Source organism: Stenella coeruleoalba, assembly GCF_951394435.1.
Source record: "Stenella coeruleoalba genome assembly, chromosome: 15".
Taxonomy (NCBI): Eukaryota; Metazoa; Chordata; class Mammalia; order Artiodactyla; family Delphinidae; genus Stenella; species Stenella coeruleoalba.
Window position 1 is genome coordinate 78,450,983 of NC_137161.1, and position 18,335 is coordinate 78,469,317.

The 18,335-nt window shown below is 58.7% G+C and overlaps 1 protein-coding gene across 5 annotated transcripts; it reads right to left on the minus strand.

Moving 5' to 3' along the window:
- Positions 1-172: 172 nt before the first annotated feature.
- LAT2 (linker for activation of T cells family member 2) lies at positions 173-16,316 on the minus strand. 5 transcript variants are annotated; one of them, XM_079944685.1, is made up of 13 exons: positions 16,070-16,316; positions 11,544-11,672; positions 11,042-11,081; positions 7,456-7,499; positions 7,212-7,272; positions 6,947-6,984; positions 6,621-6,656; positions 6,510-6,540; positions 5,892-5,947; positions 4,754-4,816; positions 4,398-4,469; positions 3,821-3,941; positions 173-1,137 (listed from the first exon to the last, which is right to left on the minus strand). In XM_079944685.1, the coding sequence occupies exons 2-12, from the start codon at positions 11,641-11,643 to the stop codon at positions 3,838-3,840; spliced, it is 645 nt and encodes a 214-aa protein (XP_079800811.1). In that variant the 5' UTR covers positions 11,644-11,672; positions 16,070-16,316; the 3' UTR covers positions 173-1,137; positions 3,821-3,837. The 5 variants fall into 5 exon arrangements, with proteins under 5 accessions (XP_079800811.1, XP_079800812.1, XP_079800810.1 ...); XM_079944686.1 differs by lacking the exon at positions 173-1,137 and adding an exon at positions 1,374-1,625 and having other exon boundaries at positions 3,821-3,905; XM_079944684.1 differs by lacking the exon at positions 173-1,137 and adding an exon at positions 1,374-1,625.
- Between the last annotated feature and the right edge of the window lie 2,019 nt (positions 16,317-18,335).

Genomic DNA, 18,335 nt, shown 5'->3' on the forward strand with positions numbered 1-18,335 from the left:
GGCCAGTCTTGTTTCCTCTGTACCCGACACCAGCACCAGCATCCTACCCCACTCCCAGATTGTTCTGAAGCAAATCCCAGGCAGGGTTAGACACGTGTCCAGACCACGTGGTTGAATGGATACAGGAAAGGCTCCAGGGTCACTGGTTTTTGCGGTTAGGGTTTTGATTAAGAGGGGGAAAAAAAATTAAGGTCCTCAGAAACTGCAGGGTGAAGGTTTACAAAAATACTTCGGCATACCGTCTCAATTGTTTGTTTTGTTTTGTTTTTTGGCAAACGGCTTGCGGGATCTTAGTTCCCCAACCAGGGCTCTCACCCAGGCCCCTGCAGTGAAGGCACCGAGTCCTAACCACTGGGCCGCCAGGGGAATTCCCTACCTTCTCACTCTTATCTTTTGTCTGGAGACTTGGGACCCTTGTGAGGCGAAGGGATGCTCGTGCCCATGGTGCAAAGTGAGACCCCAGCTTCCCACACTCAGTGACAGCGGGGCAGGACCCCCTCCCGCTGGAGCCTCACTGCAGCCCCACCACACCTGTGCTCAGGCCTAAGCTGTCCTCTCCACGTCGTGAGGCCAGGACTGCGGGGTGTGAAGAGACAAGTGGCCAACAGCTGTGTTCTAGATGTTTTCTCTTCTAACTTCCTAACTTGCAGCATTAACTTCGTCTCATAGAATCGGTGCAGCCTCTGGAAAGAGGGTTGGACTCAGGGACCAAGTTCTTGTCCCCAGCCTTCTGTCTCTCTAGGCCTCAGGGTCCCTTTCTATGAAACAAGAAGCCTGACTTTCATTGCCTTAGAAGGTTCTACGTGAAGCAGGGAAAGCAGACGGGAGAATCGCTGCCCTTGAACTGGAACGGTTTATTGAGATGTTTCGGTTGGAGGAGGCATTTTGTTTCCCTGACTCTGGCTTCTCTGACTCAGGAGGTCCCTTGGACCCCGTCCTTCCCATGAGACGGTCCTGTTTCTGCCCAATCAGCTGAGGCTCCAGGCCACTCCACTCCGCCTGCCCCTTCCCCAGAACCGTGACGTGCTCCGTCCACAGCAGACACTCGTGCTGAAGGGTCATGAAGGTGGCCGTGGCATCATCTCTGATTCGGTCAACGGAGGGCCAAAGAAAGGAGCGCCAAGGCTCCCCGTAACTCTGCTGAAGTTAAGTACGTGTAATGCTTACAGGAGACAAGATGGACACAACCTCTACTCTGAAACGCAGAATATTAAATACAACTCCACCTATATAAATTAACTGTACAAGCTTATCCACCACGCACAAGGATCCCAGCAACCAACATTAGTAAGCAATTTGGGATCAAAATCCAAAGCAAAAAAGGACACGAACACCCATGTAGTATGATGTTTTAAATGCGGTTAAAGGGATGCGACTGCCCTGAGACCTGGGCATCTGACCACAGCGGGAGCTGCCCTCGGCCCCAGGCTCCTGCCTTGCCCGTGGGAGCCGGTCAGAGGGCGGCTCCATGCGTAACTGTCCTTTCCCGGGCTGGGTACCCCGTGGCCGGCTGGCTGGTCCTCAGGGTGCATTGGTGCCCCTCCCAGGAGTAGCCGTAGGGGGTCTAGAAGTTGAGCAGCTCTGGAGAAGGGACCCTGGGGAGGCAGTATATGGTTCCCTGGCTCCTTCAATGAAAAGGAAAAGTATTTGTTAAAGAGGGAAAGGTTTGCCTGGCCTGACGCTTTGTCCCCTCAGCCCCGGAGCAGCCGGCACGGGTCGGGGAGGATGCACATTGGTCAGAGTCCAGTGAGCAGAGAACCCGCCGTCAAGCAGCCTTAAGCATGTTTCTTATTCCAGGAGCGTCTGCTTTTTGTTTGAAGTCCTGACTGCTCGGTTCTGGCCGAGGCCCGAGTTATTCTGACATGCCTTGGGTGCAGGAACACCCTCTGCACAGCAGCTGGCGGCTTTCCCCCCGCACGTGTCCTGGGACCAGTACCATTGAGCTGCGTCCTCTCCCCTCGAACCCAGAAGGGACCTGACGGGTACTGGGCCCTAACTCCACTCCGCCTTTCCCCTTGCCTGGCAGCCCTTCCACCTGCTAGAATATAGGGATTGGGCCTCTGCAGTCCTGTCGGGCTACTGTGGGCCCCAGCCCGTGGAGTTCAGTCCCTTCTGTGTGCGGGGTCCCAGGTGTAAATTCCAGCCAGCCGTAGCCAACCCAGACTCGAACTTCCCGTATCGTTTGTCAGCATACAACATACTCTTAGTTTCTTTCGTCTGAAGAACCTGCACAGCCTCTCCACTCCTGCCTGTCCCTGAATCCAGGCGCAGATCTCTAACTGCCCATTTCATACATCCTCCTGCACGGCATCTCCAATTTAACAGGCCCAGAAATAAACCGGCCTTGCCCACAAAACCCACCCCGCCTGTAGCCTCCCTGATCTCAGTTGCTGGCAGCGATACCCTCTCATTACTCAGGCAAACCCCTGCAGGCCTCCTCAAGTCCTCGCTCTACCGGGCAGCCGACACGCCGCGCATCAGTGAGCCCCATCGCTCCACAAACAGTCGCTGGATTCCTGCCTGAGCACACCGGTCTCCCTGCCTCCACCGCATCCCCTGTATTCATGTCTCTACGCGGAGGCCAGCGATCCTTTAGAAACAAGTCACTCTTCTGTTCCAGACCTTCGCCTGCCCCATCTCAGGAAAACCCAGGTGCTGGCCCTGCACACCTCCCGCCGCCGCCCTCCACCTCTGCCGATGCTCCCCCATCACTCTGTCTGCCTACACACATTATCAGACGCAGATTCCTGCCGGGGGTCTTTGCCAGTCCCTCTGCCTGGGTGTCCTTCCTGTCCCCAGAGGGGCGAGGAGTGGAGCTCAGAAAGGCTGCGCTGTCTCCCGGCTTGAATCACGGCACCGCCTCTCCCCACCCCACGTTGCTCCCTGCCCCTTCCCACGCCTGCAGTCCTAACGCGCTGCATTTCTCTCCTCTTCTCTTCCAGCTGGTTATGTTCTCTCTCTCCCACCAGAACGGAAGTTCTAAGCGGACAGGGATTGTGTGTCTTCTGTTCATCACTGTGTCCCCAGCCCCTAAGGCAGGACTTGCCCCTGGCAGGGGCCCTCTAGCTACTGGGTGAATGAATGAACCCCCGGCTCTGCCCGCTGGGCTTAAACTGCTACCACCGATCCTGCTGCTCGTTCTCAAACGGCCCAGACCGGCCGCCCGCTGAGAGGACTGCCCGTGTCCCCCACATCGGGACCTGCTCCCCGTGAGGCAGGGCCTGGGCTCCGACATCTGAGCGCCTGGGGGCCGTTCCCTCCTGCACTCGCTCTAAGTGGGGCCTCGGGCAGGTGGCTTGTCCACTCTGAGCCTTGGGGGCGCCAAGAGACGGTGCGTGTGAGCACTTGGCACCATTTCCTCCCGATCCCGCCCCATCCCTGAGTCCAACTCGTCCTGCTTTCCGTGCTATGCCTTGTGCGTGTTGTCAAGACACGGGTCCCAGTAGCTGCAGGTTGCAAGCAAGGAAATGGGTCGAGGGAGGTGAAGTCTCTCGCCCAAGGTTGCAGAGGCCCACCCAGAGCCCACCTTCTCACCCCATGACTCACCAGCCTGCCCTGCCTGACACGCCCTGGGCCTGAGACTTTGTGTCCACCGTGGGTCTGTCACCTCCCCACACCAGCCACAGGAGCGGGGGGTGGGCAGGGACCGCTCGGGAGGCCCAGCACCCAGGGCGGCGTCCCAGCGCCCCGAGGAACCACCCCGTTTCAGCATCCGTGGGTGCTGCCCCATGGTCCCTGCTGTGGCTCCTCCCGCCCCAGCTCTGCTTCTCCCTGGGAGCGCAGCCCCTTAGGCCCGTGCAGCCCCCACCCTGGACCGTACCTTCCTCCAGGGCTTCTCTAGGCTTTGATGGCTGCCACGTCCCCATTCACGTAATCGGGCTCCCCGTCGTCCTCGTCTGGGCTTCCTACCGGGTAGGGAGGTGCTTCCCTCGGGACCGGCTCTGCGACCCGCGGGCAGATGGTCAGAGGGTTCACACGCACATGCCCAGCCCTGTTCCCGCCCCCACACCGCCCGCAGGAAAGGCTACACCGGATGGTGTGTCTGTCCCGTCCTCTCTGGGATTTGCCAGAGGTGCGTCCTGCGGGGAGCAGGGCGAGTGCGATGCCGTGCGTGCGGCTGGATGGGCAGCCGGCCAGGAGGACCCAACCTCAGGAGGCCATGGTGTTGCTGAGGGGGGTCCTGGCACGGTTCGAGCCTCTGCAGCCGCTGATGTGCCAGAAGCTTCGCTGTGGAATCAGCTGGACTGGCCGTAGGGGAGCCCACCCGGCCTTGCCCTCCCAGCCAGATCCCCTAAGCTCCCCTCTCTCCCCCTCCCCTCGACTGTCTGTCCCAGGCCTGGCCCCTCTGAGCCTGCTGAAGGTGACCGTTTGGAAGCACCGGGGCTCCGGCCGCATACCCACGACTCTCCTGGACTCCCGCCACTGCCGGATGGATGCTGAGTTCTGATAACCCTCAGACTCCTCGTCCCCTGCAGGGAGGACACCGGGGGAGGGGCTGGCAGAGGGGCAGCCACCATGGCCAGCCCTTAGGCCAGAGAGGTGCCACGTCCACCCCTCCCGAGGGGCAGCCTGTGTCCTCGTGCTGGGCAGGCCCCTCGAGGGAGGGAGGGAGAGTCCAGGACTGATGGGGACTCCTCCCGGACACAGGGTCTGATATTGGTGAACCGTGCAGCGGGGACTTCAGAGCTCAGCGGGGCAGGCGGGCCTGGCCTAGCAGGGCCTCCCTGCCCTGCTCCGGGGAGGGCAGCCTCACCTGATTCGGTTTTCTTTGGCTCACAGATGAGCACGTTCTCATAGGAATTGGTGTCATCTTCATCTGCCAGGGAGAGAGGAGAGGGCGCCGGATGCTGGTGGGCCCTGCCCGACAGGCCTGGCCCTTCCTCTCTCCCTCTGTCTCATCAAGCCCCCAGCCCTCTGGGTCCCCCGGGGCCTCGAACATTCTCCTGGACAAGCTTCTTAATGGGTGCTGGCCTGGCTCCAGCAGCCTCCACCCTGGGCTCCTTCTCTGTCTTCCCCTGAATGCCCTGGGGAGGGGAGATTAGGGGGTGTGGGGGGGTGCAGTCAGGCCCACGAGGGACAGTCAGAGAAGGGAGGCCCATCTCTATGGGGCAAAGAGGGGCAGGGAGAGCCGCTGGGGGCCCAGGGGACAGGAACCTGCCTAACCCTTCAGGCAGTGGGGTGGGCTGAGGGTCCTTTGTCCGGGGGCCTAGGCTGGTTGTGGCATATCAGAGCCTGGTACCCCGGTATTCCCCCCCCAACCCCCCAACGGGGAAGCTGAGCTCTAAACGCCACCCCACCCTGCGTCCATCTGTGTCGAAGAGGCTCTGAGAAGTGAGGGCCTCTCCCCAATTTAGAAACGCAGCGGGGAGAAAAGGACCCCCCCACCTCTCACCCCAGCCCGGCCCAGGCAGGAGCCCAGCCCTGTGCACCTCTCAGCAGGCACTGCCCACCCTCAGTTCTCAGTTTCTGTAGAGCAAAGGTGTTAGGAGCACCTTTGCTCTTCACAAAGGGTGCCAGTATCCTCGGAGCCTGGAGGGCTCGGCGTTTGTCAACAAGGCTGACCGGTCCAGGGCCTTTCTTCAAGGTCCCCTGTGTGCCCAGCCTTGAGAGGGGCCTGGATGACAAGGGGACCAGCCTGCCCCCTGCGCCTGCCCTCAGCTCCCCTTCTGGCCCCCCTACCCTCTCTTCCCGCCCATCCCTTCCCTCCTTCCCTCCACAGGGCCAGCCTCCCCCAGGTCCCCCCGCCCAGCCCCCTCCAGCCACCTAAACCTGGGCCTGGCCTCCTGCTTTACATCCTCCCGCCACCTCTGGCCCCGCCCCGGGGGTGTGACTTCTGAAGCTGCGCTCCCAGGCCACCGCCTCCCTCTCCCCTTCATCGACCTTTGCCTCACCTTCCGGGGGCTTCTGGAACCGCCCACTATCAAAATAGTCCATGGCGAAGGGGTGTCTGGCAAGAAAACATAGACACAGCACCAACTGCTGGGCAGGCCCATGGTCGGGCCAGGAGCTTCCTGAGCAGGCAGTGAGGCCAGGGCTGCTCCGGCCGTCACTGCCCCAGAGCCTGCGGAGGGCCCTGCCAGGGTCTCCCCCGATCCTCCCACCCTGCTTCCCTGCACCCCTGAGCTGCCCTGGCTCCAGCCACCTCACCGTGTGGCCTTATGCAAGTTACCTCCTGCCCTGGGCCTCAGTTTGCCCAACTGTGAGATGAGGAGACGTCCTGGGGGCCCTTCCTATCTGAGGGTCGGTGGAACTCGTCTCTGACCGGGTGGTGCAGGATGAGGTCCCCCAACGGCCTCCCCCAGCCCCAAACAGAGCAGGGCTCCTTCCTGTCCCTGTCCTCAGCCCCCCCAAAGCTACGGTCATCTGAGGGAAACAGAGCTACAGAGAGCCTGCCTGGGCCAGCGGGTTCCAGGGCAGGAGGCCTTTCTCACGTAAGGAGGCTGCGGGCAGGGCGGGCAGGGCGGGCGGCGGGGCGAGGGGGTGGCCAGGGCCCGGAGAAGCCCGCTCACATGTAGGATGCATCTGATGTGCGTCTACTTCCTGCAGGAGGAGGCGAGAATCAGGCCTGAGCGCGGGCTGTATGCCCCACTGCGGCCCCCTCCTCCATGGAGCCCACCTACCTTTGCTGAAGTTCTGGTACCTGGAGGATGAAGACTCTGGAAGAAAGGCCAGGCCTGTTGGGTTGGCTCAATGCTGGTTCCCCAGCCCCCGCCTCCTCCCAGCTGTGACCACGGGAGGAAGAAGCCTAGGTGTTTCCAATCTTCACGCCCTCACACCTGCTCTCCGTCCCCTCCCCCTGCTGGGCCAGCCCCATCGGGCCTCCCAGCCCAGCTCACAGCGTCTCTCCTCTGGGAAGGCTTCCTGCTCAGTACCTGTCCCACCAGGTATTCACCCATCTCCGTCCCACCTCGCCCCTGCCCCCAACCCTGTGTCCCAGGGCACTCACCCTCGAGGCTGGGGGAGAACTGCAGCAACTTGTCCTTCCTGCACGGGAGTGGGGCAGAGGCTAAGGAGGGGCTGGGAGAAGGCCCCGGGTTTCCTGGGGGTCTGGAGGCCACAGTCCCACAGCCCCCCGGTAGGGCCCTCAGAATCAGAACTGGGGCTCTGAGGTCCGAGGAAGGAGCAAGGTCTTGGCCTGGGCTCAGCCAGGTGGGGACCCTGGGGCCCACCTCATTGCCTCCCGTGGGGCTGGGACAGGGGCTCCTTCCTACCTTGCTGATGCCGCGTTGGAGGCCGTGTCCACCAGGGGCCCTGGCCAGGCCTCCCTGACCACTGCAAAGGTTGACGGGGTGTTGGCTGGGCCCCCAGGCCAGCTGCCCAGCACAGCCCCCTCACCCCATCACCCCACTAGATCAGGCCTGGCCACAGCCTCAGAACAATGGGGACGAAAGGGACTTTGATGTGGACACTCCCAATCCCAAGCCCAGCCCTGGACCCTTCTGTCTGGGGACTCACGGGTATAGGTCCGGGCCACTGCAAAGTTCTGCTGATTCTCTTGCCTGGAAACACATGGAGCTGTGCTGAGCCAGGGCCTGGCCTCCCACAGCCCCAGGGACAGAGGGGCAGGACAGACGGACAGGGAGGGACAGACCAGGGCGAGAGTGAGGAGGGGCTGCCAGCCCCCCAGGACTCAGATCCAGGGCTTCCTGATGCACCCCTTCTCTAGAGTGCTTCCCTGCCTGCCCACCGCGCGCCCACACTTCTCACATGGCCCTGCGCTGGAGCCAGCTGCCAGCCAGACATATGCCCCCACAGAGCCTCCCCAGGACCCCTGGGGATGCCCAGGAGAGTCTGTGGGCAGGGCTGGGGCAGCTGCTCAGGGACCTGGCAGTGACGTCAGCCAGGAGCAACAAAGAGGCTGCTCCCACCACCTGCCATCCCAGGAGTGTTTAACGTTCCTAAGAGAGCACGGTCCTCTTAAGTTGTTCACACACGCCATTTACTCCCCAGTACCTGATGAGGCAACTTCAAGGCTTAGCAGACACAGCCAGGTATCTAACCATCACCTTCTTCCTTTGAAACAGAACCCTGATTTTCATTTAGACAGCCACATACCCATCCAAAGGACTGTACTTCCCAATAAATGGGACTACCTCAAACTAGAAACCTTCTGCTCAACAAAGGAAATCATCGACAGAACAAAAAGACAACGTACCGATTGGGAGAAGGTATTTGCAAATGATATATCCAATATGGGGTTAATACCCCTTATAACATAATATATAATTAACTCAACAACAAAAAAAAACCTGATTAAAAAATGGGCAGAGGAACTGAATAGACACTTTTCCAAAGAAGACATACAGATGGCCAACAGACACGTGAAAAGCTGCTCACCATCACTAATTATGAGGGAAATAAATGCAAATCAGAACCGTGATGAAGTAACACCTCACACCTGTTAGGACGACCATTATCAAAAAGAGAAGAAATAACAAGGGTTGGTGAGGATGTGGAGGAAAGGAAACCCTTGGGCACTGTTGAGGGGAATGTAAATTGGTGCAGCCACGATAAACACAGTATAGAGATTCCTCAAAAAACTAAGAATAGAGCTACCATATGAGCCAGCAATCCCACTCCTGGGTATTTATCTAAAGAATACAAAATAACTAATTTGAAAAGATATATGCACCCGTATGTTCATTGCAGCACTATTTACAATAGTCAAGACATGGAAACAACCTAGGTGCCCATCAACAGATGAATGGATAAAGAGGATGTGGTATATATATACACACTGGAATACGATTCAGCCATAAAAAAGACGAAACCTTGCCATTTGTGACAACATGGATGGACCTTGAGGGAATTATGCTAAGTAAAATAAGTCAAACAGAGAAAGAAAAATTCTGTATGATTTCATTCATATGTGGAATATAAAAAAGAAACAAACAAAAAAGCCCAAAATAAATGACTAAACCAAACAAAAACAAACACATAGATACAGAGAACAGAATAGTGGTTACCTGTGGTTACCAGGGGTGGGGAGAGCAAAATGGGTGAAGGGATAGATGGAAACTAAATTTTTGTTGGTGAGCTCAATGTAGGGTATACAGAAGTAGAAATATAATGTCGTACACATGAAACTTATATAATGTTATAAACCAGTGTTACCTCAATTTTTAATAAAAGGCTATATTTCCCAGCCTCCCTTGCATTTATGTGTGACCATATAATTCTGGTTAATGACATGCAAAGCCAAGGTTGTTGGGCCTTCAGGAAAACTCCTTTAAGGAGGCACTGCTAACTGGGATGCCCCATTTCTGTCCTTCTCCTTCATTCTTACTACTTACTGCCTGGAAGGCAGAGATGAGGGCTGGAGCTCTAGCTGCCACTTTGGACCATGAAATGCCCTTGGGAATGAAAGCCACTGCTAAGGATAGTGGATCAGATTAGCTAATCATTAAACCATTTTGGGTTCCTCCCCTGGACCAGAATGGTGACCTGCCCCAGCCTTCCAGCCTGGGGGTCAGAGTGATCTGATTTAGGAATGATGCCCTAAAACCACAGAAGAGAGTCAGGCATGGCTTCCCAGAGGAAATGAAGCAGGAGCTGGGCCTGGCACACACAGGCTGATAGGACTGAACCCAAGTGAGGTGGGGAGAGCCCAAGTCTCCCCTCCCAGCTCCTCCCACTTAGGCCTAGTTTTCCCACCTCCCACGTGAGGAGGTTTAACTTGTGCCTCTGACTATCTTCGGTTCTAAGATTAATCAGGGGCCTGGAGTGGGCAGGGACTAAGGGAGGAGGGGAGAGGGAAGATACTGAGGAACTTGCCCTGGGGCAGGGGTGTGGGTGGGCACTAGGGGAGCCCAGCCCAGCCCTGGTGGAGGTTATGGGCTGGCGAGCCAGAGGACCAAGTGGCCCCAAAAGCCTTGGAAAGTCCAGCCCCGGCCCCAGGAGTGGGCATGGATGGGAAAATTCTATTTTCAAATCTCTGTGGTTTTTCAGTTGCAAAAGGAAATGAGACAGGGTGTGTGTGTGAGTTTGTATGTGAGTGCCTGCCCAGGCGTGCAAGCGAGTGCCGTGCGTGTGAGAAGTGCACGCATGAGCGAGTGCTGGGGGAGCCTGTGGGTGCGAGTGGGCATGCAGGCCTGTGCACGTGTGTGCACGCGGGTCTCAGAGCCCTCCACCAGGCACTGTAAGGACACCACTGGCTGCTGCCCTCCTGCCTCGAGTTGTTCTTGGGTTGCCCCCCGATCTGCAGTGCCCAGCACTGCTGACCCTCCCACGGCTCACAGAACGGCCAGCCTGTCCCCAAGGTGCCTGGAACTCCCTCCTGCCCAGGTCCTGCAACTCTGCCTGGGGTCAGTGGCCCCGTTTCATCTCACCCCCACTGCCCTGCTTCCAGCTCTCCCGTGGCTCCCTTTGGCCCTTAGGACAAAGGCCAAGGTCTCTCTCCACAGTCAAGACTCTTCTTTCTCCGCATTCAGCTGATCTCATGCTCACAGCGACCACCTCATCCCCAAGACAGTGTCCACCCCGGCCCGACATCGGCAAATGCCCACACCATTTCCTCTCTCTCTGGATGTCCCCTTTCGCCTTCTTTCTCTCTTAAAATCCCTCCCGCCTCCTCCAGGAGGCCTTCCCTGGTCCCCCAAGTTTCACATCCATATCCTCCCCTGAGGTCCTTTAGTGTTTTCCAGGGGAGACTCGGACACAGCGCCCGGTCTCTGTTCCCCTCACTGCCCCGGGAGGGTGGGATTCCTCTGTCGACCTCCAGCACCGGCACAGCACGCTCCCCAGGGCTGGGGTCACTGCGGGGATTTCTGGAGATGCTCCTGGGCTAGCTGGAGAGTGGCATCCCCTCCTCCCCTCCTGTGGCATCCCCAGCCCTCCCCGACCAGGCTGGGGCCAGGTCCGAACAGCCCCTGGGCACCCCCTCGCCCTCCCCTAACTGCTTAGAACCCACTAGAGCCCGGCACGGAGGAGGTGTGAGTGAAGGGTTAGGGGTGGGGCGTGGCGGTGCCCGAGGGGATGCCCACATGGACACCCATGCCCAGGGCACACAGTGTCACCGTGCTGGGGACACTGAGACACTCACAGGCTCCTCTGCTCATAGATTTTCTCGGACCTCTTTGCACCTGCAAGAACAGGACCAGATTAGCAAGCGTCCCGGGGCCAGGTGGGAACTGAGATCTGAGGCCCAACCATCGTGTCTCCCCTGTGCCCTGTGCAGGCCTCAGACCGGACGTGCGGGCTAAGCCACCGATCACTGGGGGCCACCTGACACTGGCAGGGGTTGCTCACCATTTATTTAGGAACGCGGAGCGTGGAGAAGGCGGACGCAGGCAGCCCAGCCCCCCTTCCCACGCTTGTCCAGCGCAGTCCATCGGCCCCAGACACACGCCCTTGACCCAGCAGAACCAAAGCCCCCAGCGAGCCAGACCCATTGTCTTCAGAGGAGAAACCCAGGCCCCTGGGGTTCACTTCTGCCTCCTGAGGCTTATCTGACTGCCCCTTCCGACTGCAGCCAGGTCTGGGCCTGAGTGGCTCGCTGGGTACACCGCACGCCCCTCCCTCGCACCTGTGACCCCAGCCTTTACCTGCGCGGGGGGAGCAGCGCACACACAGGCCGGCCGCCGCCCCCAGCAGCAGCAGCAGTAGGGCCGCCCCCGACCACAGCAGCTCCGTGTCCACGCTCATGTCCACTCCTGGCCACTCTTCCTGCAGGGCTGCAACGTGGGGGCACTGTGAGCTGGGGTGGAGGCTGCAGGGCCGCCCCCTCCAGGAACCCCAGGTTTCTGGCCCCCACTGTCCCCTGCCAACCCCACAGCTGAGCCCAGCATCACCTCCCCTGCCTGCTCTGGGACCAGGCAGGGACAGAACCAGCCCTGTTCCCCCATCTGACCCCCAACCTGCACCCCGGGCTCCCAGGGCCATCATCAACTCTTGGTTAAGTGCTGGAAGGTTCTGGAGACCCGCCAGACAGCACCACATGTATGTGCACACTCCCACACACATCTTCGCTTACCCCCCAACTGCCCGTTGAGGGAGAGGCTCGAGCCATTTCACAAACAGAAAAACAAAAGCCAGAGATCCCACAGCTGCTAAGGGGAAAAACAGGATTTGAACTCCAGCCTCCAGACCCTAACGCTGGCTCCGCCCACTGCATCCTGTTGCCTCCTGCCAGCCCAGCTTTATTCCCCAACCTCAGAGTCCATGGCCCCTTCTGCCTGGGAGCCCCTGGCAGCCCCCATCCACCCTTGGGTGGTTCTCCGCTCCCACCCATGGCCTCTGGGGAAGCTGGGGGTGGGATTTCCATTCCTAAAACACCCATCTGCCCAGATTCCTCCTGCCCTGGGTGATGGAAGGAGGGAGGTCAGGAAGGCTTCCTGGAGGAGGTGGGCCTGAGACCAGGAGGGGAAGAAGGGCGCCTGGGCAGATGGACCTTGGTGGCTGGTGGTGGGATGTGCTGGGAGGTGGGGCTAAAAGGCTGCTTCTTGGTCAGTGGCCGGTCCCAGCCTCGGGGCCCCGCTGTGACTGCCAGGCCTCAGCAAAGCCACAGGCACCCACACAGGAGGGCCTGGTGAGTACAGCCCTCTTGAGGGGCCCTCCAAGGAGAATCATTACAACTATAAAGAGACTCAGCTCCCCCCTTGCAAATGCCAGAGGCAGAGCTGAGGGCAACCAGGGGTCCTGAGAGGGCAGTGCCCCGTGGTGGGCACGTGGAGCCCACGCTACTGAGTGTCCCCTCGGTGAACACCTGTTCCTCCTGCCGCGGCCCACCTGGGAGGAGCCTTCTCCCTGCTTCCCAGCTGGGGAAAGCAAGGCTTGGGGAGACCTGAGCTCTGTGCTGCCCGCCTCCTGCTCCGGGCTCCCCAGAGGCCTGCACTGCACCCAGCCGTCCCCCTCGCCACTCTGAGCTTCCTGATTCCCTGTGGCAAAGATGACAAGGAATCTCCGTGCAGGGCTGAGCCCCAGTCAGGGGCCCGTCATGAAGAAGTCACCTCTCCTTCCCCCAAACTCCAAGTGAGTCAGCGGAAACATGACCATTCCCAAACCTCATGACCCAGCGGCCTCCACACGAGGAGAGAGGATGACCTGATCACCCCAGGAGGTTGTCCGAGGGGATCTACGAGCCTGGGCACTGCCCTCCCAGGCCGCATACCCTCCGCCCTCCCCCCCACCTCGTTCTGCCCCGGGGCTGCCTCCCTCCCGGGCCTCCAGCCAAGGCCCAAGTCCATCTCAGGCTGGTGAGGTTGGGAGCATCTGGCCTTGAAGCAGGGAAGCTTGCCTGTGCCTCGGGGTCTCTTGGCGTCAGTTTTCTCATCTATAAGACTGGGATCAACCCAGGCCGTTCCTCAAAGAGTCGTTGGGTGGACAAGCACGTCCAGCCTGGATCACGGTTGGGGTTTCCGGAAGAGAAACTTGCTGAGGGTGTTATTTCCAGCTGGCTGGTCTGGACAGTTCCCTTGGGCTCCCACCCTTGACGTCTTTGTCCTTTGGTCAAGACAGAGACTCTTTCTGCCCCAGAGGAGGTTCAGGCACAGACACATGGGAGAGCTGCACCCATGGGACAATGGTCCAGCACTGGCCACCGCCGGGGTCTGCTTAAGACCCCAGGTTCAAGTCCACACTCTCAGCTTGGCATTCAAGGCCCTGGGACCTGGGCTGCTGACCTCTGCTGCCCTCCCTCCCAGAGGACCCCGACCATCAGAAAGCCCTCTTGCTTCCTGGCCCTGCAGACGCTCGGGATGCCCCCAGCCCTGGTCCATCTCCACCGACCTGGCACCGGGTGAGGGAAGGGAGGGGAGTATGAGAACACAAATTCTGCCCCAGCTGTTGAATCCCAGTGTCACCAGCCTTCGGTCACCCCTCTGTTAAACGAGGGAAAGAATGACACTCAACACTCAGGTTGCCACCTGAGGCCCAGCATTGAGAGGATGCCTGTAAGGTGCTAGTGCCGGCCGGTGGGACATGGTTGCCTGTGACCACTGTGACTTGCCATCATCACGGTCCCTGTGGGATGGGAAGAGACAGCCGCATCCTGTCGGGGCCAGAGCTGGCTGGACGGCCCGCACTGAGCAGTGTGGGTCAACCCTACCTGAAGCCCTCCCTGCCGGGTCCCCCAGACATGCAGGCCTGAGACCCCCCTCTACTGCACCATGCAGGGCATCGTGGTGGGACCCTGGGAGGGGCTGGGATCTGAAGGAGAGCAGCGCTGTTGCCCCAGTCCTTCGGTTGTCACAGACGCGGGTAGCATCACATTGGAGATGCCAGCTCCTTTCTTCCAAGGGAGGAGAGGGAGGCCCAGAGAGGTGAGTATTCTGCCCAAGGTCACACAGCTGACCAGTCACAGAACCAAGATCTACACCCAGGGCAGGCTGACTCCAAGGCCTACATTCCTTTACGTAAATCCTTTCTTATATATATATATATATATATATATATATATATATATATATATATATATATATTTGCTTATATTACATTTTTAAGAATCATGCGATATTTTTTAAAAGAGAGGCTCATTTGAGGAAAACTCTGTGGCTGCCCCCCAGACTGAATCAATCTGTCCTCTCTCCTTGCTTTCCCAACCAGGCCTGAGAACAAGTGGGGCAGGGGAGGGCGGAGGGAGAGGGGCTGGGCCCCTGGCGCAGGCAGGCCCGGCAGCCCCAGGAGGGCCCCAAGGGGCCAGACAGGGCTGAGTCGGGTGGGGAGGGGAGGGGAGGCCGCCACAGACCGTGGCCTGCAGGCCAAAATAGCAGAAAGGGAAGTGGGCAGTTTTCATATGAACAAGTTTTGCAACAAGCTGACGGCGGAAAAGCTCTCAGGGCTGGGCTGAGCAACCCTCTGCACCCAGCCTCTCACCCTGAAAGGCCCTTGGCAACCCTGCTGCCCAGCCTCCCAGCCCTCCTCATGTATTACATGGGGAAACTGAGGCCCACCAGGGCCGAAGGTCAGGCTGCGGGGGTAGGGGTGGACCCAGAGGTCCCCGTCCGACCCCTGGAAAGGCTTATCCGCTGGGCTCTGCTCCGTTTTCCCAAATAACCTTGGCTTTCAGATGAGGCTGACCGAGAGGTCTCTAATGGAGGCTCTTATGCTCAGGCGGCCGGGGTAGGGACCGGGGCAGCCCTTGTTCCGGGCACGGGTGCGGGATGGTGAAGGCCAGGGCCACCCGTAGGCAGAGCAGGGTGCCAAGAGCACCCCAGGTCATTTGTAGAGACGTGGATGCATCTGGAGACTGTCACACAGAGCGAAGTAAGTCAGAAAGAGAAAAACAAATATCGTATATTAACGCATATATGCAGAACCTAGAAAAATGGTACAGGTGAACCGGTCTGCAGGGTAGAAATAGAGACACAGATGTAGAGAACAAACGTATGGACACCGAGGGGGGAAAGCGGTGGTGGTGGTGGTGGTGGGATGAATTGGGAGATTGGGATTGACATGTATACACTGATGTGGATAAAATGGATAACTAATAAGAAACTGCTGTATAAAAAAATAAATAAAATAGAATTTAAAAAAACAAACAAAGAGCACCCCAGGGCCTACAGTTTCTCAGCCCCCCAGCAGAGAGCTGGTGGCCAGCCTGGGGGCTGGGCGGGGTGGCCGGGACAGCTTCTTCCTCCAGGCCAGGGGCAGGACCTGGCTCTGCTTATCTGTAGCATCTCTCCCATCCTCCCACAGCCCTGGGGCAGGGTTGTTACAGCCCCATTCTACAGATGAAGAAACCAAGGCTCACGGGTCTGGGCCTGCGGAGCTGCTGTCCTCGACCCTCACCCGACTCTGGAAGTGATGGAACCCGCCCTGGGGGGCTTCCCAGGGCTGTGCAGGCTGGGCCGGGGAAGGCGGGGCGGGAGAGGGGCCAGAGCCCCAGAATCAGCTGCCCCTCTAGTGCCACAGGGTCTGGGGCGAGGGCTTGCTAGCTGGGGGCGCCAGGACAGGGCTGGGGCCAAGGGAGGGGGTGCCGGGCATCCCGGCTTCTTTCCAGCCCACCCGCCGGGCAGCCAAGCGCTCCTGCTGGGCCAGCAGGGCCACTCCCAACCCCGTGGGGTGTCGGGGGGACAGCCTCAGGACCCCTGCCTTGGGGGCCAGGCTCCAGGCACCCCTGGAAAAGGCTTACCTGAGAGCGGGGGTCTCCTCACTGCGGCCACCTCATCCTGAGCCCACACACCTGCCTGATCCGATGTCAGTGCCACAGACACTGGCAGGCAGGATGCAAGGCGGCGAGCTTCCTGTCAGCCACTGAATCATCCCTCATACATCCGCTGCTCTGCCGGACAGGCTCTGCTCTTAACAGACAGAGGCAGAGAGACAGACAAACAGACAGAGACAGAGAGACAGAGAGACACACACAAACAGGCACAGAGAGAAAAGAAAGACATGGACCCACAAACACACACAAAATTCACACTAAATACACACACACAAACACATGTCTCACAAAGAGGAAGTGACACACACTGTGGGACAGGGACAAAGGGAACGAAATGGGGGAGCGCACACAGACACGCACAGGCAGCGAGAGAGTAGGAAGACACGGAGAGACACACTGAAAACACACATACACACACACATAGAAATACACGTCCACAATGAAAAAACACACACACACAGATATACGTGCAGGGAGAGAATGAGAAACACAGATACACACACACACACACAACATCGGATGTGGGTGGATGGGCACAGACAGACATATATCAGGGCAGACATCACAAACGAATGGGCAGAGACAAAGACAGATGGACAAAGGAGTGGACAGTCCCTGGCAGCAGAGGAAGGGACCAAGCTGAAGGACAGAAGGAAGGACAACCATGACTCCTCTGCCAGGCCTGGGAGCCTCCACACACCCATTTTCCAGATGAGGCTCACAGAGGCGTGGAGCCAGCCAGGGCGGCTAGAGCTCAGCCCCCACTCCCTCCACCTGCTGCCCTGGTGCCTGGGCCCTTCCCTCAGAGGTGAGGATGGCGCTAGAGAGACGGGTGCGCCGCACGCACGCAGCAAAAATGTTCCCCAGTGCCTCCCGTTACTGGCCATTAAATAACTTGCCCAAGGCCGCTGAACTCTTAGTGGCGCCCCACCAGCTAGAGACCAGGAAGTCCACAGGGGCCACCCCAACCCCCATCTGTCTGGCATCCCAGAGCCTGGGCTCCCCAGCTCTGGGCCCCTCTCTGCTGGGACAAGGTTTTTCTTTCAGCCCCAGCCCGGGGTCCACAGGCTTCCCAGACCCAGCCAGGCGACAGCGGAAGTGCCGCCAGGAAGCCCAGCGGCAACCAAAAGAGAAATGCAAGGGCTGGGCGCCCGCTGCTGCCCCCCCGCGGGGGAGAAGGGTGGTGCAGGGACTGGAGCTTATGGGAGAGCCCGTGGGCCCTGAGCATCAACAGCAATCCGCATCCCCGCAAGTGGTGGCGCCAGGACTAAAGCCGACATCACGTGACTCCCAAGCCTGAGAATCACTGCTGCCTCCCTCATCCCACGTGGGGCAGTGCTACGTTCAAGTCCCACGGCAACTCTTGGAGGGAGACCTTACTTTTCTTATACAGGTGAGCCGACTGAGGCTCAGAGGCTAAGCTGGATTTGAACCCATACTCCAAAGCCTCCAAAGCCTGTCGTCTTTTCACCACCCTTGAGCGCAGGTGCTCTCTGGGATCGCCTGCCTGGCTTCTCCTCACCCACTGGGACAAGCCTGTGTTGGTTTCCATCCAACCCTGGACTAGGTACCTGCCCAGGGTTTCCTGCCCTCAGAGACGGACAGAAGCTCCAACATGTCCAGTGGGAATGGCGCTCTGTTCTACATGCTGGCTTCTGTCGCGGCCTTAGCGATGGCAGATGCTGGAGAAGTGACCGCCAACCACCGGCAAAGTCTCAGGGCCCATCTACAGTGGCACCTAGGAGCCCTCTTGCACCCTCTCTGAGCCCTTTTTCCATCTATAAAAACAGGGGCCTGTTGGGCTTCCCTGGTGGTGCAGTGGTTGAGAATCTGCCTGCTAATGCAGGGAACAAGGGTTCGAGCCCTGGTCTGGGAAGATCCCACATGCCGCGGAGCAACTACACCCACGAGCCACAACTACTGAGCCTGCGCATCTGGAGCCCGTGCTCCGCAACAAAAGAGGCCGCGATAGTGAGAGACCCGCGCACCGCGATAAAGAGTGGCCCCCGCTTGCCACAACTAGAGAAAGCCCTCGCACAGAAATGAAGACCCTACACAGCACAAAATAAATAAATTAAATAAATAAAGTTACTCAAAAAACAAAAAACAGGGCCCTGTCAACCTAAAAACCCTTTTTGGACTTGAGTGGAAGGAGGATCCTGTCCCCTTTTGGGCAATTCTCAAATTCCTCCAAGTTCTATTTCATTTATAGACCAGTTTTCAAAAAAAAAAA

Bases quoted from the DNA above. Each gene is read 5' to 3' on its own strand.
- LAT2 (XM_079944682.1), bottom strand. From the start codon at position 11,643: ATGAGCGTGGACACGGAGCTGCTGTGGTCGGGGGCGGCCCTACTGCTG. The intron at 7,500-11,041 runs GTGAGTGTCTCA...ATGTGTTTCCAG, and splicing joins ATCTATGAGCAGAGGAGCCT to GCAAGAGAATCAGCAGAACT. The intron at 6,985-7,211 runs GTAGGAAGGAGC...ACTCCCGTGCAG, and splicing joins TCCAACGCGGCATCAGCAAG to GAAGGACAAGTTGCTGCAGT.